Source organism: Genypterus blacodes, unplaced genomic scaffold (assembly GCF_046128005.1).
Source record: "Genypterus blacodes isolate CSIRO-AG114 ecotype Tasmania unplaced genomic scaffold, CSIRO-AGI_Gbla_v1 ptg000067l_1, whole genome shotgun sequence".
Lineage (NCBI taxonomy): Eukaryota > Metazoa > Chordata > Actinopteri > Ophidiiformes > Ophidiidae > Genypterus > Genypterus blacodes.
In genome coordinates this window covers 3,533,462-3,555,971 of record NW_027466879.1, presented here as the reverse complement: position 1 = coordinate 3,555,971, position 22,510 = coordinate 3,533,462, and the positions used below count along the sequence as shown (strand labels likewise).

The window sequence follows — 22,510 nt, the reverse complement described above, 5'->3', positions numbered from 1 at the left end:
CACCTAAATTGTGTTTTATCCATTGAATGAATGTCTACACCTTCTAGAATGTTGTGTTGTTGGTGCTGAATATTCTGTGGAAATGCCATCACGTGATTGTAAACATTAAAATTGTGTATTTGTTTTAGAGAATAACTCTTTCTAAAGCTGTCTGAGTGTGTGAAATGAACGTGGAGTCACATGCAGTGCATTTAAAGATGAACAGTAACACGTGATGTATGTTTCATATCATGTTTTAATTACACAGTTACATTGTTCAACACAGACAATAACCTGAATTAGAATGTTTTACAGCTTCACACATCCAACAGAGCGAACAGTTATAGCAACAGGGAGGAAAGCATGCAAGAAATAAATACAAATCAGAATTGAATTCTTCTGGCACAGTTTACTTCATCTAAAAACGGCAACAAGGACCTTTTGAAGAGGGAAATAAATCAAAAGAAGAAAGATCTTCAAAGCGCCAACCTTTCCTACAGAAACATGTTTTTTTCTGTAATAATGTATTGCACAATACAGTATATAATGCTTCCCTACACATATAAAACCATAACCACCTTTTGCAATTCATGTAAAGGTAAAAACAGGACCATCCTGAGCCATGGCCTTTGGGAAAACAAGTGCTGTATCCTCCGTTTGCCATTTCAGCTTTCTACTGTAGCTTTTCATCAGTGCCTGTTTCACAGGAAGGACATGTCACCATGGAGTCAGATGAACCTGGAAACTTCATTGGTAGAGTTATCGGTAGGGTAACGGAGTGACAAATGCCAACCTGCTATTTAAATTGCCTTTTCTAAACATGCAATCTGCCAATATCATGTACATAGTTCAACAAATTGAAAGCGGCTGATGAAAAGTGTTCGGAGACCCTTGGATGGTTTTCACAACAGAAGAGCCCTTATGTGTTTCTACAAAATCTTCAGAGTGCAGAAAAAGTATATGACACAGAAACCTTTCAGCACAAACCCCATTAGTTTTATCTGTCACACCCGGTTGAGCAGAACAACTTTGATCTGATCTGGTCCATCCTGTCCAACGGCACAAGGAGGGAAAGTACATCACAGTTTGATCTCTCTTCCCTAGAGCGCCACTCATTGTTTTGTTTTGGGGAGAGGAGGGACTGACTCCAGCAGCCTCGCGTCCCACGCCATCCACCCTATAGTGTCCTCATGCTGGACCGCAACTCCAAAGCATTAACCAAAGAGAAGTCCAGACAGAAGACGTAGTTGTAGGTTTTGGTTGAAGTTTGGTCATTTGTTAAGTGGTCTATTAAGTTTGGCTTTGTTTAGTTTATCTGAGGGCTTATATACAGACAAGGAAGCACAAGCAAAGCACGTGGGGGTTGAATGGAACTGTCATTGCGGCCTGGTTGGATATATATGGTACACACACACAGCTGTTGCTACATATTCATAATCACCATACTAGTCTGTCTGGGATGTTTCATTAAAGCTCTGGAGGTTTCAAGTAGTTTGTACAGAGACACAAAGATCATTTAAAAAAAGACACACCCGCCATTCTCCATTCACACACCGACACACAAACACACCCACCATGCACTCATTATATCTCTGCAAGGCTTTATAACTGTAAGAACGCGCAATCGGTACACTTTTTGAAAGAGATGCCTCCATTGTTTTTGTACAGAAGCATCATTTAATTACTTAGACATCAAGCGCTTTGATTGCTTGAATACAGCTCTATGCATTTGAAAGTCAGCTGGTTGAGCGAGCGCTCTCATTACTCTTGTGCTCTGAGCGTGTGTATTTCAGACACTTTGGTTAACTGGTACAGCGGCTCTCTAACCTTATTCCTTCTGGTCTAACAATACACACCATGTCAAAGCCTACTATGGCAATGCAGGAGTACTTTGGTCTGTGCTATTATTGGTTTTGGACAACAAATGACATGTCATGGTTGGTTCAGTTTGGTAATATGCATACTCCCTACTGTAGATGTAGATTGTGTTATATAAAGAATCTGTATATTCCAACTGTGGGTTTTGTTACCAGGGATGTGATCAAGAAGGTGAAAGTGTGGTGTCAATATTGAAATAGTCAGCAATGGCAATTCCTTTCAACGTGAATTCAGAGAGTACATTTTGAACTTGTGCTTCCATGTCTGCGATCAGCCCCCACTTTTCAACGTCCAGGTCAAATTCTCCTGGTGGTTTAGCTGTATGGTCACAGGAGGTAGCTAGTGTGAGGGGGGCTTGTGAAGAGCGGTCTGTGATACAGGTGGGCCGAGGAAGGGGAGGGGAGGGGCGGGGCAAATGACAAACAAAGACTCAACACCATGTCAAGGGGATTAAAGCACACACACGCACATAAATACACAAACACTCAGATGCAGGGTACATGGCAGCTTTGTTACTGATGTTAAAGTAAAATGGCTGCTACATGCCTCCAAACACCAGCCAGAGGTGAGGAAGCTTGCCAGGAAATAGGAGACCAACAGAGGGTGAAACTCTTGTCTCAGGGAAAAGATCAAACTGAAGATCGACGTAAAGGTCAGGAGGTCAAAATCAGCTTTGAGGTTTTACTGCAGTTTAACACTGTCATCATTTAATCCTACAGTAGTAAATGGGCCGTCCTGCACCTGGGTGACACACACACACACACACACACACACACACACACAGGTTGTTCAGGGCAGGAGAGAGGGCCAGGATGGTTCACACAGGTTCACGAGACTTAACGGACACAGAAGAGGCATGTGGAGGTTTGACATTTTGAATATTGGATGTAAATAAAGTAAATGTGAAAGTGGGACGTCACTTCTATTATTTGACCTTTGACTGTTTGGGCCTTTTGTTAATAGCAGGCTACAACACAAGCTGCCTGAGTCCCTCCTCCCCTCCCCTCCCTCATAGGATGATGTAAACTGACAGGGTCGATGAAGCACATGACAGAATCTGTATAAACCTCGCTTAGAATCTCATACAAACCGAGGACTTTGATGTCAAACGTAAACACAGCGTTTGTCTCTGTCGGTTCAGAACGACGTAGATGGATGCTTGTGTCCTCGTCCACTTTCAGCTACGTGTGGCGCGGTCGCAAAGCCACTCTGCCTCTGCCGCCAACAGTCTCCTCCGCACAGGGTCACATGACACTTTGATTTGGGTGATTGAACTTGTTTAGTATGAGAAAAAAAAGCAACTTGATTAACTTGAGAAACAAAATCATATCCTGGACATTAAACTTTAAAGGTTTCTGTTATTTGGCAAACACATTTTTGGACCTCTTTAAATACTATGTACATTCACATTAAGTTACTGATGTTACTTTAAATATATTTATATGTATCTATATTATATGACACCCTATGGGCAGTTGCTGAGGTTCCATTCAGTAGCTGAATTCTCTTCATATTGCACCTCCGTCCTCTCACTGTCTTACAATGCGAGCAATACAAAATATTCTACAAGAGGGTTTTCATCTCATTAATATAGATACAACAAATCAAACAATAAGTACAATGTGGGGGCTTCCTCTCATACAAGACTGTCCTTGCTCTGACTTCACTGTTCAGCCCGCAAAAACTCAAAACGAAAAAAGGAGGAGAAATGAAAGAATAGAAAACAAAAACAAAGTCCATCTTCCTGGACGTACACAAGGGCAGCACATATGGACATCAGAGACAAGAGACATTATTTGAAAAATGAAAAGAGCGACAATATCTTACAAGGAGGTTCTTTCCCTTTCCCCACGCAAACCGCTATGTCCAAAAGCAGGCCGGGGGTCGGGGTGAGGGTGGGGGTGAGGGGGGCAGAGTTGAGTCAAGTAGTCGGGGTGGTGGTGTGGAGGGGTGGGGTTGAGCTTTAGGAGGGAGGTAGAAAGAGAGAGGAGAACCAAGTCTACACTGCCCTTTTACACGGCTCTTTCACCTGTTCATCGTCATCATGCTTTGGAAAAAGGAGGGAGAGAATGAAAAGGTAACAGCAAATCCTTGAACTCTCTCTCCTGGTGGTGGAGTCGTTTCAAAACAAAATGAAAAACAAACAAAAAGAACACAACTTACAAACTTTTCCATTCTTCTCCGTAGTATACAATGCTTTACTGGACAATGTTTTTCAAGCTTGATTTGAGGTTTTTGGCAGCTCCTTTGCCATGCGTATCTTCTTCATCTTCTTCTTCTTCTTCTTCCCCATTGAGGCCGTGTAGCTTTTTCCTTCCCTCTTGTCTTTTTCTCTCTCTGTCCTCTCCGTTAACGGTTCATATAAAATCACACTGTGGCAGGGTTTCCATCCGTTTCTTTAAGTCATTTCTTGTAGGCAAGTTCACAGCATTGTCCATTCTTGTGTTCACTAGTCTGGGCCATCGCTGAGGAATCACTGTTTTTGTTTTGTTTTGTTTTGTTTTTTTCGTCCAGGCGGCAGATCGCAGCGGGTCTCAGTCTTTTGTCTGTTCCGACCGTCTCTGGAGTCCTGCAGCCCCCCGGACCTCTCAGGGCTGGCTTATCTGCTGAGGAGGTGGATGTTGCTTTGCGTTTGGTTACGAGTGCTTCTCCTTATCGCTTACTTACTCACTTTGGCAGTGTAATACAAAGGTTTGGATCATGTTATTTGTCATCTTTGAATTCATTTGGGTTCACAATGGTGCAGAGAGGTGAGTACGGTGTAGACTTTCTTGGCTCACTAGCAAGGTAGTTAGCAGTTTAAAATTAATTTTCACATCATTATTATCCTTCTCATCATCGTCATCATTATCACTATTATTCTTCACTTAGAATATTTGGACTTTTCTTTATTCCCTTAAAGCCAAAAAGAAATATTTAATAAATACTAAGCTGTGTTTCTGAGGAATAAATCGCGTCACAGATTCGATCCCCTTCCCTCCTCCTCCTCCTCCGTGAGCAGGAAGGTCTTATGGTCCTTGCCTGTCTCCACTGGGACACTGTTGACAAAGTGCCACATTAGTGAAAGGTTTGGACTGCTAGTGCACATCTTGGGGTTCACTACTATTCTGTCTTACGTGCTGTATTAAAGGGAAATCCTATCCAAGTGCTAATTGGTCTTGTTATCCCCCCTGTTATCAAGCTTGCTTTACCGCAGTCATCATCTTGGACAGCCTTTACTGGGCGTAGACGTGACTAACATCTCCATATCAGAGCTCATGTGATGAGCCGTTGCTTACCAGAGGGTTAGGAGGCCGTGTGCTTCCCACGCTTTACGCTACACCGAAACTCAAGCTGGGTGTTTCTATGTGCAGCTACTGTGAAGGTGAGAACATGAAAGCCCCTCATCAGGTAGTGAGAAGAATTAAAAGAGCTCAGGGTGAGAGGGAACCACGGCGCAAAGCAAGGGAAGAGGAAAGGGAGCAGTGAGCGATGAGAATTCCTCAGTTTGGTTTTGTATGTGTGTGTGTGTGTGTGTGTGAGTGTGTGAGTGTGAGTGTGGGCACTGTCACATCAGTATGTAGAAGGGGTCAAGGGTCAGGCATCAGCGAGAGGTGGCATCCAGTAGTGCGGGGGTGGCTGGAGTGGTGGAGCGAGAGGCACTGCTGGAGCTGCTCTCCTTCGGACTGGCCGAGACGCTTCCGCTGCCGCTGCCGCTGCCGGCCCCGACTGTGATGCTGCTCTGGCCCGCCAGGGACAGGGGTCCTGGCGGGGTGCTCTCTGAGTGGGTGGGAGGCGCGCTGGAGGAAGCGGAGGAGGAGGGGGTGCCCAGAGGGACGCTGCTGCCCCCCGGCAGTCCCTGCAGGCCTTGGCCACAGACGTGATGGTGTTTCTCCCAGTCTTTGTGTTGGCAGAAGGAGCCGCAGTAGCGAGCCGTGTTGCAGCCGCTGCACGTCTCACTTGCTTTCCTCCCGCAGTTCCAGCAGCTCTGATGAGACAGTGGGGAGAGAATGGAGTGGTAAAAATAAGTAAAGAATATTGACTTCTTGCTGTTATGGCTTTAAATATGCTGATGTCTCCCTTTGACAACATTTAATTTCATTCATTTATTCTGTTACTATTTGCATGTGGGTGTCACTTTAAGGTTTTAAGTCCTGGTTTGAGACCACTGGTTTGTTTTGCCAGCAGGTGGTGGTCAATTGCTCTGTAAAGACCCCAGCCAGGCGTTCTGTTGTAACCATCTGGGTCCGTCTGCCATTATTCACAGAGATCTGCAATACTGACAACTAGGTGCTGCACCAAACAGAGAACAGCTGCACCCAACAGCAAAACCATCAGCAGACAGTTTGAAGCAACACACGGAGCCGGATCCTTCTGCAGGATCAGGGAAACGTTGTGATGGATGAATGGAGCAAAAGAAGCTACTGTGATTCTCTGATTTTGAGTAGTTAAGCTGTAGCAAAGCTGCATTGAAGCTACATTAAAGGGCAACACTAAATATCTGTGTGTCTTTCAATACAAAACAGAAAATGACCAATTTGTTAACAATTATCATAGAATTGTAGAAAAATGTCCTTTTGCAAGTTGAATATAATGTTTTAGAATTGCAACCAATGTGCTCAGTGGTTAGGGGAAGAGAGAGCAGATGCTGGGATAGGTTTGTTGAGTGTGAGTAAAACTTGGCACCAGTTATAATAGATCTCATCACCGACCTTCCCTCACAAGACAGGAAGCTGTTTAAGTTAGTAACATTGCTTCTTGTCGCTAGGTAAGATGGAGGCATGGTGAGGAGGTGTGAGGGGTCTGTGGTGCTCACTTCACTGGAGTCCTCCTGCTGGTTGATGACAGTTAGTGCATCCTCGGAGGCTTGCCTCTTGGCCTCAGCCAGGGCCCGCTCCATTTTAGAGCGCTCGGCCGAGATCATCTCATGAGCCTTCCTCTCAGCGTCTGACACGGCCTTCTGCAGCTCGGACATGGCCTGTCTTTTCACCTCATTCACCGCCTCCTCTGTAGAGGGAGAGAGAGGGAGGGAGGGGGGGGGAGAGAGAGAGAGAGAGAGAGAGAGAGAGAGAGAGAGACGTGTTAGGACCGCTGTCCCAGCCTGCTATGCCATCCGTTATTAAAGCTTTCTAAGCTGCCTGCTTGTTGTCTCTCAGTGAACAGATGTACGTTATCTAAGATTTAAAACTTTATGCCAGAATATGAAAACAGCCAGACTTCAATAATTAATTCAAACACGTCTGGCCATGGTGATTTCTGCTAGTGCTGACAACAGCAGATGTTTCCAAATTTAGCCACTGACTTTGCTGTTCAACCAATGTTCTGGGAATCCCTAGTTTTTCTGATTGTCAACTGTGATTTAATAGGAAATCTTACACAGAATTAATAATGAAGCTGGAGTAATTTCTCCACCGACAAGATTTTTGCTTAACCAGCAACAGCAGAGAGTGTGTGAATGGAGCGACTGCACATTTACAACAGGCAGGTGTGTAGGCTCTGTTCCAGATGGCCGTCTAAAATAGAACCTTCCTGCAGTCCCTTCCCGGTGAGAGGCAGGAGTGATTACATTCTGCCATCTTTCTTTATTGTCCTCACAATGAAGATTTACTGTACACATTTTCTCGATCTCATAGGTCTCTGTATTCCAAAGGCTTTGACAAATGTGTACAATTTGCAAGTCAAATACTCATTTAACCTGTCATGATCACAAGAAGAGACTTCTCCTAAAATGCCATTTTCATCAGAGACAAAACAGATAATAACACTTCAGAATCCGCATGCTACTTCTCCATCTCCTCACGCAGACGCACAATGACTCACACACACAAAAAACACACAAAAGACACACTGGCATTGTGTACAAGCGGCTCTCCAGGTGTGTTAGGCAAAAAGCTAGTAGGAGGTGAGAGTGATCTCCATTTCCTCCTGTCAGGGTTTGTTTGAAAGGAAACTCATAAATAACTGTCACATTTTCCTCAGCGCTCCAGTCCAGTCGCTTCAAACTACTGTGCAAAGAGAAAGAAGCTACTGAGGTGTGGTTGGTTGGTTTGCTGGGGGGGAGGGGGTTTACTGTATGTATGTGTGTGTGTGTGCGCATGTGTATGTCATGTCTGAGTGTGCATGCGTGTATGTCTGAGACTTGATTTCTGTGCTTACAGTCTGCTGAAGTAGTTAGTATTCTGTCAGCTCTGTCAACACCACACACACACCCACACGCACACGCACGCACGCACACACACACACACACACACACACACACACACACACACGCACACCCACACACACACGTCTCAGTGATTTCCTTCATTTCATCTTTATCTCCATCCATCATTTCATTTCCACTTTTTTCCCCCTTTTCTCTTATGCCCCCCCACCCCCCACCTCCCTTCCACCTTCTGTCACATCCAAACACTATCTGCATTATCCTGTGCTTCTCAATTATCTGGCCTAATGCATGCACTGCTAAGATTAGTTTGCAAATTTAATTAATTCTTATCAAGGAGACTGCAAAGCAGATGCTGGGGCAATTAGCACTTAATGGAAAACACAGGGGCAGCAATATTAACGTTTTAATCCCACAGGGAGTTTGGCGAGTCCCTGAGACGTGTTATTTCTGTCTGCTTCTTCACACTTCAGATCTTAGTTTTCAAAAGCACTGCAGTCCCTCAACCTGAACCAGACCAGAGAATACGTGTCTGGTTTTAATTAAAAGCAAGGTGCTGTAGCTCCACCAGGCAGCCTACCTGGCTCCTGCAGCAGCGAGCGGTGAGACATGAGCTGACACATATAATACACTCACCCACAGGCGTGCACACACACGCTGGAGGTGTGGGGGGTGAGATGCTGTATGTTACTCACCCTGCTTGTTTTGGAGATGCTTTAGTGCTGGAGAGAGCGGCATGCTTGTAGTACCTGCATGAAAAACAACCGTGATTAAAAAAGATTTTTTTCTGCCGGTGAAAATGCAGCACAGTATTTTGCAGACAGCAGCAGCAGCATCTTCCCCCCCGCAGGGTATCGGAGTATGACTGCAACATAATAGTGCTGGGACAGGGGCCGGGCCGCATCACTGCTGGGGTGGGCTGCATCTAACACACAGTACGCAAAGAGGCCACCTGCTCCCCCTCCACTGAGGACCGTTTGGGTATCTTCTTGTCAGATGTTTCACAATACAAGCGCCCCAAATCTTTGTATTTGCTTGAATAATGCACGATAAGATAAACCACAGGGTAAACAAATAGTAAGCTTAAAAGTGTGATTGTACACATCAAACTGGTTTACTGGGAAGAATTCTTTGGCAATGTAACAACATCAACAACAGGATAAAAGCTTATTAAGGTAGAAGGATCCTCCATGGTGACATCATAGAGCCTCCAGACTTTGCATGTCTCCCTTTAATATCACAGAAGCTCTATTTCCCCACGCTCTACCTGCCCAACGTCTGGACTGCATTTGATGTGTAAAGTCATCCCTTTTAATCGCATGTGTATCAGAAAAACGAGGCCCAATTATGCTGTGACCCCAGCCTGTGCTGCGCTGCTGCGGCCTGCCGTGGGCCAGGTGACCGCATTATCACTGCAGCTTTAACTGCAGCCGCCTCTCATATTGGTGACAGATGGAGGGCATTTAGCCCTAACGACACAGACGGCCTCCAATCCTCTGAACCTATGGACCTACGCCTGTGAGGGCCTCTGTTGTCTCTGTCTCGGTAGTCATGGTGAGGGCGGTGAGGACTGATGGTCCTCTGGATGTCTGTGTGTGTGAGTTCATGTGAGGTCAACGTGAAGACAATAGAGAGAAGCGGATGTGGATGCTTGGCTCTTACCAGCTTTCCTCCAAATTTCTTCTGGCAGGTATCCTGAGGGAGGCCTGTGTAAGAAGTCTCTGTGGATCTCTGAAACACACACGCACACACACACACACAAGCACACACTCAGTCTCAGTGATACACACACAGACTCCATAGTCCACCACAAACACACATTCAGCTATCAACAGTCTCACTTTCAGTCTCTAAATCTCTGTTTGGGTCCAATAGGAAATACAGTAAACAGGCTGTGTGGCAACATCCTTCAATAAGCTGTCATCACATCTTTCAACCATTTCTAAAGGAGAAATGCAACTAGAGCAGCTGATGTGAATACAGATGTTGATTATGAATGAGCATGCTGGTAACATAATGAGTGTAATCAGTCACATAAATAATCATCAGAGTAGATTTGTAATACATTTAAAGTATTTATAGTATTTCACTTTCTGCTACTTTCTACTTCTATGTAAATGAATCAAAGGGTATCTTTACTCCACTACATCTATATGATGACTAAAGATGGTGGTTTGGTTAATTTCCAGATTAATATCATGAAATATAGCTGCTTGTTTATCTTGTTTTAGAGAAGAAGCAGCCATTCATGGCAATCAAAACAATACATTTGGTGTTAAATGGTTATTTTGATGAAATACAATTGTAATTCCATGTTTAAGGATTCTGATTGACACATTCTCGTGTCCCAGGAACATATTAGTAGTTCTTAGCATGTTTTACTTCTAAGAACGACTCCGAATGCAGAACCTTCACTAGTAATTGATATTTCCAATGTAATATTATAGCATTATAGAACATTGTAGTATAATAATATAGGATTTGACAACTTCCTCCATTGCTACTCAGTGTTCCAGTTACACTGACTGAATGAGGGTAACACATCATCTAAATGGCTGACTGCAGTGACAGCACAGTGTGTCACACACCAGCCCTACCTTCATGTGAGTGTTTTGCTTTGCCAGACATGCCCTGTGTGTGTGTATTTGTCTACCTGTCTGTCTGCCTGTCTGCCTTTCAGCAGCGGTGGGAGTTCCTATGGGCTGTGACTCGCTGCTGCTAGCTGTGTTGGAGGAGGAGTTGTGGTGAGGAGTAGGAGGAGGAAGAGGAGGAGGAGGAAGGCAGTGCTGTCCGTTGCTCCCACCTTTTTTCATCTCCTCCACGTCACTGTAGCGCCGAATCCAGTGATTCATCTCCTCTCGGTCGGCTTCCTGGCAGCGCCGCAGCACCGTCAGAGAGCGACGCGTCTTCTCCACCATGTCCATGATGCAGTTGAGGAGCTGCATTGGGACACGAGCCATGAGTATGAGTTAAAACCATCTGCTTAGAATGATAAACATACGGACACTTTGACCCAACTCACACAAGTTACATACACACACACCCACACACCCACACACACACACTCCTCCAGGAAGAAACACAGCAGAGAGAATATTTTCAACTCAATTCAGTGCAGCAAATTCTTCTGAATGCATTAAAAACAACCTAAGCCGGCTCATGAAGTCTCCTGAGGGTGGCGCTGCGTTTGGGACCAGCAGATTCTCTAAAACCTACGCACTTCTTTAATCTGCCTAAAACACACCACCTAGCAGACGCCTGTGTTTGTGTGTGCGTTCCTGTTTCCTGTGTGTGTGTGTGTGTGTGTGTGTGTCACAGATTTGGTATTTGTCAGTGAATTTCAATGTCTATACTGAAGAGCTTTATAACAATGATAATGTAACAGCTGGGCTGCTAATGAAAAACTTGGGCCAATTCTTTCTCCCCTTCTGCTCTGTTCCCTGCCAGCTCTACCCCTTCTTTCCTCCTTCCTTTCCCCTCCTGTTGTAAACACTGTGTCACTGTGTCACTGTTTCCATACTCGCCCGCTCTGTTAAATGGCTATAGCCTGGTTGACACTACATCTATATTGTTCTTCTCATTCATCTTTCCTCTCTGTCTTCCCCCCTCTCTCGCTCTCTCTCTCTCAACCCTCAACCCCCCTCCTCTCTGAGTTCGCTATATTTATTTCAGTGAAGTGTTTCTAATTTGGCACGGGTCCAGGCCTGGCCGCTTCTCTCCATGACTGCAGCTCTTGTCTCAGCTGCTCTCCCCAGCTGGAGCTGCTTTCTGCTAGGTCCTGATCTCCATCTGGGGCCCTGTGTGTGTGTCTGTGTGTCTGTGTGTCTGTGTGTGTGTCTGTGTGTGTGTGCGTGTGTGCGTGCATCTCTCCCGTGCACGTGTCCTACCACAATTTTGTCTTCATAAACTTGAGTGCCTTGCCTCATATATGAGCAGGAATGCAGATAGGTGTCCGTCTGTCATTAATTCCCCACACTGACGCAGACCTCCTGAGGTCAGCTGTCCATCAACTGCTCACTCAGCTGCGACTGAGGCTCTTCTGTCTGTCACCAGTTCCTATCCCTGTTGTCTGCATGTTATCTTTTGCACTTAAACTTATTTTAATCACAGACTGACGTCTCATCTGCTGGTGTGTGTTGTGATTATGAATCAAACAAAGAGAAGACTGACATCCAGTTAAACACGGACACTTTGCTGATGCTTACATTATCAAGGTGCTTCCATTCCTCTGCCCATTCCCGATCTGTAAGACGGTGGTCGATCACCTCCTCTTGGCGAGTTCCGTGCACTGTTTGACCACAAGCACACAAGAAAAGGTGTTACTCCCTCTCAGTATGTAAACGTTACACTGTATTGCTGTACGCACGATGCTAAAACCCTGGAAACACTTTGAATCTCTAATGACCTAATTTTTGACCCTAAAACCAACTTTTGTTATGAAATTAAACTGAATAGTGTCACATTATAACTCCTGGATAGAAAGTTGAGAAAGTAAAACTTGCACTATGAGCGTATTTCACTTCAAAGATAGTAATCGGTGGTGAGCATTCATGTGCCGGACGACAGCCTTTGTGTCTAATCACTGAGACACACCGGCTGAGAATCTCTTTCCTTTTGGGAAAGCTGAAGAAGGCATATATGGTTTGCCACAGTGGCGGCACATAGGCATGTATGGCTGTGAGCTTTATATAGATGCACTGCCACAAGGATTATCAGGGTGGACTGACAACTGGCCTTTGTTCTCTACATATACCCCACTTACATGCATTCACCGTCACTCAGTCTCAGGATTGAAGCTACGACGGTGCACGGTGTCAGTTTGTGTGGTGAACGCTGAGCCTACCTGTCTGCCGGTGTCTGTCCCGGGCATCTCTGTGTTCGTTATGCCTGTAAGCATCTCTGTATTGGTGTGCCAGGGCCATGTCCTCTAGGCGGTAGTGCTGTGGAGCCATTTGGGGGTTGGGCGGGTGGGGCAGGCCGTTGGGCGGGTGTGTGGGGAGGCCGTTTGGGGGCGGGTGAGCCGGGAGGCCTGTGCTGGGGCTGAAGCGCTGGCTGGGGCTGATGGTGCACGGCCTCTTGGCCAGGTGCTCTGGATGTAAGCCATCTCTCTCTGAGCTGTCTTTGGTCCTGATGTGGAGGAGGAGGACAGGAGAATGGGTTAAACACAACTGAAGAGCATCTCAGTAACATCTTAGATATGTGCTGTTTAAATGATGATCTGACTCACTGCCTCTCTAAACTCCCAAACCTCATTAATTACATCTGAAGCTAGGCACTGTGGCTAATTAAAGGAAGCTCAGCCTCGCATGGCCTATTTCTGACCTAAAATGTATTTTGGTGGAGAGCTGAGTAGAAATTGGGCATTTACAGAACGGCTACCAGGTTTTTTTTCCCCTCTCCATTTTGAATACAAAGTCCAGATGGCAGCACAGAAGTGTGTTCACACAATCAGGTGTTGCAAAGGTTCATGCTGTTCTCTGAGCAAAGGAGATACTATGACTTCAATATTAACAGACACCACTCATTTCATGGTAGATTGCTATGCTTTGATGAGCTTTAGTATTGATCATTCCAGCACACAGTAACATTCTATGACTGTCGTGTCTCAATCTTATTAATAAATGACTATTGCACAGAAGTACCATAATAATTCAGATTATTGTCACAAATTTCTTGTTAGTATGATTGATATCAGATACTCCCCCCCCCTCCACACACACACACACACACACACACACATCCCTGTCCATGTATCCCTTCTGAGTGCTGCTGTTGTTCAGTTCCAGTGCCTCTCCAAAGCTTTTGCACAGCTGTACGCCATATGTATCAGACTAAGCCAAGTCCCACTGTACACCAGTGTCTCAGGCTCCTAATCTAAATGTCCTCAACCACACTTAGATTGCAAGTGTTGCCTGTCTCTCTCTTTCTCTCTCTCTCTCCCTCTCTCTTTCCCTCTCTCTCTCTCTCTGTCCGAGGGAGCAATCTATGAATACTGTGTGTTTGGCAGATGTTTTGTGGCGCTCTTGTGTTCCACTGTAAGTGTGTGCAGGAGGGTGTGTGTGTGTGTGTGTGTTTTCAAGCCATCTGGCCGGTTTATATATGAGTGTTGATATTAATCTGTTCAGCCGGACATTCAGGCATTCAGACAGACATAAATCACTCTTTATCATCCCAGGGATCAAAGGGGAAATTAAAGTAACTCTCCCCCATTTACACTATACTATATGTTTATTTGTGTATTTGTATGTGCAGTCAATCAGTTATATGAGTGTGTTTTCTGCGTGTGAGCCATTTTCATACACATCCCTGGCTCTGGTATCTGGTATCTGACAAATCACAAGAACAGCTGGCATGACACAGGTCCAGCCCGAGCTTCAACCTCCCCCCCCCCCCCCCCCCCCACCCCCAGCACCTCCCGCCTGCTGTGCATAAAGCAGAGGTCGGGAGGCGGAGGTGTGCGGATTACTGTGGGATTGCACGTTCAACTCCAACCCCGTTCCCATCCAACCCACCCGCACCCTGTTCAGGATGTGCTCAGTGTTACGGTCAGCACTTCACCATCTGGACACATCACTGACATATGGACAGCTGCTGGCAGCACAGAGAGAGAGGGAGAGAGGAGAGAGAGGGAGAGAGGAGAGAGAGGGAGAGAGATGAGAGAGAGGAGAGAGAGGGAGAGAGGAGAGAGAGGGAGAGAGATGAGAGAGAGGAGAGAGAGGGAGAGAGGAGAGAGAGGGAGAGAGATGGAGAGAGAGGAGAAAGAGAGGGGGAGGGAGAGAGAGAGAGAGCGGAGAGAGAGGGAGGGATAGAGAGGGAGAGCGAGCGAGCGAGAGGAAGAGAGAGAGGATAACAGAGCACTGGGGGTCAGACAATAGCATAACACAGTATACTGTTGGTCTTTGTGTCCCTGGGTTATGCTGAAGACGTACTGTATACTGTACTTCATTCCCTTTACACCTCTTTGTTTCTCTTTCTTTCTCTCTGTTCCTTCTCTGTATTTATCTCATCCCTCCCTCCCTCTCTCCCTCCCTCCCTCCCTCCCTTCCAGACAGCTGGCAGAGCCAGCCTGGCATCAGGGCTGTCCAGACTTCCGCCTCCCGCATGGAGGATTTATAGCCTCCCCTTGTCGCTTGGCATTCTGAAATACCCAGAAATAATTCATTTACAGCACTGTCTGTGGGAGAGTCCGGCGACGCGTGTGTGTGTGTGTGTGTGTGTGAAGTCTTGGTGTATGTGGAGTGATGGTACCTGTCAGGGGTCCTCCTCTTCCCGTGCTCATTCATCTCCAGCATGATCTCAGAGGAGTCCAGAGGCGAGCTGGCATTGGCATCCAGGAGAAGCTGCTCATGTTGGGCCAGATACTGCGCTGGAGTCTGCTTGGCCAACCTGGCACAGTGCAGTAACTCTCTCTGCAGCAGGGGCAGGTTCGCCTGCAGTGGTGAAGAGGAGGAGGAAGAAAGACATTTGTGGATCAGCAATGAGAATAAATTATATTATAACACATTTTAGAAAGGAAAATAGATTTATTGAGCCAATGCACTGCAGGAAGGAGTTGAGGCGAGATGGAAACTGGTGCTGGAGAGATAGATCGGGTGAGAGTGAAATAATGCTCGATTAGGCTGAGAGAAAGAGTGTGTGATAGATGAAGAGAGAGGATGAGATAAGACAGCTCTCCACACATTCCTCTACCAGCTCTCTCTCTCTCTCTCTCTCTCTCTCTCTCTCTCTCTCTCTCTCTCTCTCTCTCTGTGTATCGCTCTGCTGTCAAATAGTTCTCTTATTCCTGTCTGGCTGATAAAACCCAGTCATTACTACAACATCCCAGATGTGAGGGTTCATCACACACCAGGGTGTCTGACACACACACACACACACACACACACACACACACACACACACACACACACACACACACACCACCCTCCAGCATGTCCACAAACACATCACCCTCCTATAAACACTTCATATCGCAACTATAATCATTATGAGCAAAGGCACACACACACACACATATATGACTAACGGGCAAGGCGATTGAAGACCACATAGGTAGGAGCACATATCAAGGACCATGCTTATATGTACACAGGGCGACACACACACACTCACACACACACACAGAGGCACCTCTTACACACCACATGTCACCATGCCCTGTCGCCACATTACCCCATGTGTTACACAGATAACAGCTGTTGTGGCGACTTTTGGCCCACTTTTGGCATCACTATGCGTATGTGCAAGTATGTGTGAAGACGCTGTGTCTCTGGTGTGTGGCCGTTGACGAAGAACAGGAGGAAGAGGATCAGCACATCAGCACAGAGGTATTAGCTCAGCTTCACCAATGAACATCTGTCACCCCTACACCTCTCTCATTCTGGATGCAGGTTACATATGTTTGTGTTGTGTGTACTGGCCTTATGCAGGGGAAGAGTGTGTGTGTTTGTAGAAGAAGATATCAGACTTAGAAAAATACATAGACAGGTCTTTACCTTCAGGAAGGGAATGACGAAAGGCCTCAGAGGGAAGTTAGTGGCCTCGTGGAGTTTGGAGTGGAATTCCTCGATTGTGAGCGTGGAATTCTGTCCAACACAAGACAATGACAGAGGAAGACTGAGAAAGGGGATTTGAAATGAACCTGGCTAACACCCGGTGAGTTGATATCAGTAGCAATAACAGTAATAGTTGTAGCAATATCATAGTTTTAGGCTTTTATTTTGGAATTTGTACCCTGTCAAAATAAAATCCTGTTCTGTAAAATAATAACAAATTCCTAGATTACACTTTTAACAAATAAAGAAGTAGACATGGACTTACCACCAGCCCCAGTACGAGGCTGCGCACTCTCTCTCCGATCTCAGGCGATATGTCGTTGCCAAACTGCTGCAGCGTGGTGAGGAAGCGCTTCAGCTTGCAGAGCTGCCGGGCGCCGCAGGCCGGCGGGAGCTGCTGGTTGGACAGCGAGGCTGTCGAGGACATGGCAGGGCCGTTACTGAAGCCGTTAGGAGTGGACGGAGCACCATTCAGTGACGTAGGAGAGTGGCTGCTCCCATTCAGCACTGCAGATAAAACAGGGAGAGGGGAGAGACAATGACAATTGGAACACTAATTTCAGGGCACACAGTGGGTATCGAGTTAATGAAGGTATGTATGAGATGTGAGACGTACATTTGACACCGCGACTACACCGTGCAGATGGAGACCTCATTGGTAAAATCTAGTTTGAGCGAAGAGTGTGTGTGTGTGTGTGTTTGCAGTAACCTCAGCTGTCCAACAAGTGGGACCATCTGACTCCCCCAAACCCTCCCCGTCTCCCCTCATCAGTCAGTTCCTCCCTGCTCCTCTCCCTCTGCCTCACTCACTAGGACACAACTATAAGAGGAACTTGTTAAAGAGGTTCCAAAAATAGACTTCTGGCCTGTGTTACTTTTATTCCAATAGCAGGTGTGTAGCTAAATCCAGTCCTGCACATGTCCACCAGCTGAAAGTAGATTTGCAGCTTTAGGGTTCAGAATAGTCGCAGCATTCATACACATATATAATCACTCAAATATGCTGCTTAATGTGGACACAAACAAATACTGTCAACAGAAGCCCACAGACACACAAACACTCCTGGGGTTTCCATTGACCGGCTGTGGCAAAATGACAAAATTGGAATGTAAACACCCGATTTGAACTTTTGTTTTGTAATCCTTGAGGTAGATTTTGTTGCTAGTAATTCTAAGAAACTGTAACAGATACAGATTTCCCTCATTAGTGCTTACACAGCACATAATGATGGTTGGTCACTGTTTTGGTGAAGCGGAGAGGAAATTCAGATAAAAAGGGCAACAGAGCAAACTTAAAAGAAATATCAAAGGCTGCAAGTGGACATGCAATGCAAAAGGCTTTGGCAGACCTGAAAGAATGAATTTGAGGTGTTTTTGTTTACCTGATGAACAAAACAAGGGACAATATCTATACATGATGTCCTAAACTCCTACGTTTTGGTTGAACGGTCGTATTAGAACATGATGTGAACTGACAGAACGTAAATGTCATATTCAATCATTTCACAATCTGTTTACTTGAACTCCTATCAAGCCACTGCAGATTGTAACACACCTCTTGCCCCTCACACTTGAGAACAGGACTATATACAGCCTAGATGTTCCACAGTCTAGTTCCTGTGGTTCCTCTCAGGCACGCTTGTTGCGCTAATCTGTGGGTTGAGGCCCTAAATCATGTGATCCCCACAGGCAGCACTTGTGTTCTGGCTTTAGAGAAGGAGAGCGAGGTGCGCGGAGAGAGCTACACTGTGACCGCTCGCCACAACAGGTGAAACAACATTGCCTGTCATTGCTATATAGGGAAGAAAGTAGTGTACACACCGCAACTTCACCCTGGCTGATGTCCCCTACTAACGTCGCCCCACCAGCTGGTAAACAACACACACAAACGCACACACACATGCACACACAATGCCACAGCGGCACTCACACATGTGCTCAAAGACACTTGTCCCACCAGCAAGGGCATTCTGTTACCCGGAGACACTCGGATGGACGTACAGACCTAACATACATGTGTGTTCAACATTTGTTCACCAAAACAGAGAAGAACCAGATATTTGGAATCCCTCACCACAGCGTATAACGTGCTACAGACAGCTAGGCTCATCAGCACAACTTTTCAATAAACACACTAAACACACTATATTATTAATAATCCAAAATAGTAAAGAGTCCATACTTGATTTACTGGTGGTAGGAGTAAATGAAGCGTTGCGATTGGTAGCTTGGCTGACAGCCGGGGATGGGGGTGGCATGGTGGGTGGGGTGGACCTGGGCTGGGTTTTTACATCCGCAGGTGAATCTGGCATTGTTCCAGCCGTCTGCACTCTGCTACCTGAAGTACGGAGGGAGAAAGAGAGAGAAAAGAGAACGTTGTCATCGAGATGGTGCCAAAACATATAAGCATTACACTTGGACCACTTTCTCACTTCAAAAACACAAGTTGTTTGCTTTAGTGTCCATTAGCTTCCATAAAACAAACCAAAACAAATGAGTGCAGGGAGTGAAGTAAATGAAAACTTATATTGTGTCTGTCTTGTTGGAGCTTCACGGGTCTGGAAGACATACAGTAACACCTGCTCACTCGCTCAGCTGTTGCTGACTGAGAGCCCCCCCCCCCCCTCTTTGGCTCTCTCTCCTTCACACACCACACTCCATGTAGCTCTGACATCCCAATCAGTGCCCCTCCACTGTAACCCCTACCCTGTACACACACATTCACACACACACACACACACACTCTTGCCCGCCTGTCCCCTCTCATCCCCTGGTTCAGACAGCCGGCTTGACAGCCAGTGACAAGTGCAGCTGGATCTGCTGCTGTCCATCACTGTGGACTGGCTTTCAGCAGAGCTCCATCGTGCTACTAGAGGCCCTGCTGTCCCCTGCCAGACACCCTGCCAGGACCAAACAAGGCAAGGCCACGCTGTAGCATGAAGGGAATGGACAGGACGGCGAGGGACACGAGCAACAACACGACATGAGGTGGATGTGCCATGGTCACAAACAAACGCAGGGACTATTGACTTACACTCTCTCTGTGTGGCAAAGGCTCTCATGTTGTCTACACAAACATAACGTCCTGCACAAAACACACCGTCAGCCTAAATATGCCTTTATGTCTGTATGTATGTCTGTCTGTCTATCTGTCTATCTGTCTATCTGTCCATGCAGCTGCTGAAACTAGATCTTTTCGCAATGTAAACCTGAGCTGAAAGGTGCGATCGCTGTTGCAGCCAGTGAGAAGATGGTTTTACAATATGTGGATACATGGATGTGTCCTTGGCAGATGGTACAACAAATTAAAAAATACACCAAACCTTGCACAGACCCATGCAAAACCCCTCTCCTGTTACTACAGCATGGAATAAGAGAGGACTCCTTTCTGTGCTGTAGCATAGTAGGTGGAAGCCAGTCAGAGAAATGACTGATCCTCTCTCTCTCTCTCTCTCTCTCTCTCTCTCTCTCTCTCTCTCTCTCTCCCTCTCTCTCTCTCTCTCTCTCTCTCTCTCTCTCCCTCTCTCAGCTGTCTGTCTTTGTATGACTGGAGAGAAGGAGAAAGAGATTAACTGGAGTCCTGCTCTCTCCAGCATGGACACTGCATGTGTTATGTTAGGAGCCTTTCTAAATCTCCTAACCCTTATTCAACCTACCACACACACACACACACACACACACACAGACAGAAGAGAGGTCACTGGCAAAGTGGCCCTGTGATGGGACTGGGCCTCTGGAAATGAGGTTGGTAAGCAGCAATAACCCCCTTATAGTAATGCTGCCAAGGCCAAATACATAATATAATATATAATAATATCATATAATATATAATAAACTATATAGAATAAATACCAAAAAGCCTCCTTGCAGGCATACACTTGTGTGTAGTGTGCAGAAGATATAAAAGGACTCACTGTTTGGAAATCCCTTGTCTAGAACAACACAATCTATCCACCAAGTAAAACAGGGGAATCCATGTAATTAGCACCTTTTTCATGTCACCCCTCGTGCACCCACTTTTTAATATCACAGCCAATTATGGGTCCAGTGTTTTCCTCTGCTAAACCCTTAACTCAGTTGGCACAGTCCTTAACGTTGGCCTATTTCTGAAAGCTCCCGTAGAAGCGATCAACAGCTGGTGTCTGTATTTAAAGAGTGCCACTCTGAAGTCGGCTGCACAAGGGCCATTGACACAGTGATCCTCAATAACACGAAGACCACACTGCTGTTTGCCCCGCGCCAGATGCTCCGCACATAAACACACAACAAGGTTGCAGATCCAGGCAGGGCAGGGTTAGCTGATATATAAATAGATCCAGCCATTCTCCTCCTCTAAAGAAACCTAAACACATAAACAAGCTCCCTGCTTGGAGGCGGCCATATGCTTCACTAAACCTCCTCTGCAACTCACTTCTACTTTGCTACAACCTCACATTGTCACATTTTCACCAAGCATGAGATAAAATACAGCGTGTGCATACGGCTCTCAACACAAAATGGTAACATGCATTATAATGACGTCTGCTTGTGTTCGGTCTGCAGCGTGGATGTTATTCAAATTCGATTACAGAAACGTCAATCTGAAGAAGGAAGCAGTGAGGAGAGGAGAGGAGAGGAGAGGAGAGGAGAGGAGAGGAGAGGAGAAGAAAGGAGAAGGAAAGAAGGGAACTACCCTGTCTGTCCTACCGTGGGATTATAGACAGCTGTTTAATCTGACCAGCTACATGGGCTACAGGACACACACACACACACAAACACACACACACACACACAACGCTCTGGATTTCACTTTTAATACATTAGGAAGTCTGCAACCCCATCTGTGGCCATCTGTGCTGCCATTGTGCTTTGTGCTGAAGGACGAAGCAGTCATGGCACGAGAGAGAGAGCGAGAGAGAGAGAGAGAGAGAGAGAGAGAGAGAGAGAGAGAGAGAGAGAGAGAGAGAGAGAGAGAGAGAGAGAGCGAGCGAGTCCTGTGGCTGAGGTCCAGGTCCAGGTCCAGATCCATGATCCCCCTGTCTATATCCCCCTACAGGTCTTTATCTGGCTTTCTGAGAGGAGCCACTTTGTGATCAATACAGCTGCTGGAATAGAATAGATCTGTTGAGGATTCTGTTACTGTGCTGTCTGTTCCCCTGCACTCCACCCAATATTATGCTGACTGCTAAATATAAAACAATATTATGCAGTAATTACCTTCCTCTTCTGCTGTTGTCTGTGCCTGTTTCTCTCTCTTCCTCTGACTCTCGGAGCAGCTGCATGTCTGCATGCTTGACGTAATCAGGGCTCAAAGATTGCTCACCAAAGAAACAGTCTGTAGTCTGAGTTCAAAAAATGCTTTCTATCTTCCTCTTTCCCCTTGTGTCATGATGAAACAAGATGAAAAACAATTTGCTGCCAGACACACACAACCCTACAGCCATGCACATGCACGCATACACACTGTGCAGAGGTTTGTCATACATTCTACAGCTATTCTGTGGTCTCATTATAGATTTAAGGAATGTATGTCTTCATTAAATCCCCCTAGAGACCAATGCATCTTAGTGTATTTGAGTCTTATTTCACGTTGGCATATGATTGTGTTTTGACTGTATGTGTTTGCATGTTGTGTGTGTTTTAGTGTTCGAGCTTCCACTGGAAATACAGCTGCAACCTATTAGCTTTAGCTAACCGATGCAGAAAAGTCCCCTTAAATCCCCCCCTGTCTCTTCAATCTCTCGTTCTCCGCAGGGACTCTCGTCGGTGACCACATAGCCCTAAAACTCTCCCTCTGTCTCTCTCGCTCCTTACATCCCTCCCTCCCACTGTAATTCCCCCAGTCTCCAGGAATGCTGTTGTTTTTAATTTCTCCCAGCTGCTCTGGCTGGCTGCCCGGCCGCCTGCCTTCCCACATCTGTTCCCTATCAGGCCGTTGAGGAGTCCACACAAACAGAGCAGAGCCCATGGCCTCCAGCCC

At 46.1% G+C, this 22,510-nt stretch overlaps 1 protein-coding gene across 4 annotated transcripts in view; it reads right to left on the bottom strand.

Moving 5' to 3' along the window:
* Positions 1–566: 566 nt before the first annotated feature.
* The window catches only part of cbfa2t3 (CBFA2/RUNX1 partner transcriptional co-repressor 3), a 40,458-nt gene continuing 18,514 nt past the window's right edge, over positions 567–22,510 (bottom strand). For 3 of the 4 annotated variants that reach the window (XM_076155729.1, XM_076155730.1, XM_076155732.1), the window contains 11 exons: positions 18,734–18,889; positions 16,817–17,058; positions 16,492–16,581; positions 15,248–15,429; positions 12,843–13,126; positions 12,205–12,287; positions 10,653–10,938; positions 9,662–9,730; positions 8,695–8,748; positions 6,653–6,843; positions 567–5,824 (listed from right to left, as the gene is read on the bottom strand). In XM_076155729.1, the coding sequence (XP_076011844.1) occupies positions 5,441–5,824; positions 6,653–6,843; positions 8,695–8,748; positions 9,662–9,730; positions 10,653–10,938; positions 12,205–12,287; positions 12,843–13,126; positions 15,248–15,429; positions 16,492–16,581; positions 16,817–17,058; positions 18,734–18,889 (2,021 nt within the window). In that variant the 3' untranslated portion in view covers positions 567–5,440. The remainder of the gene's footprint in view (positions 5,825–6,652; positions 6,844–8,694; positions 8,749–9,661; positions 9,731–10,652; positions 10,939–12,204; positions 12,288–12,842; positions 13,127–15,247; positions 15,430–16,491; positions 16,582–16,816; positions 17,059–18,733; positions 18,890–22,510) is intronic. The other variant, XM_076155731.1, reaches the window with a different exon arrangement.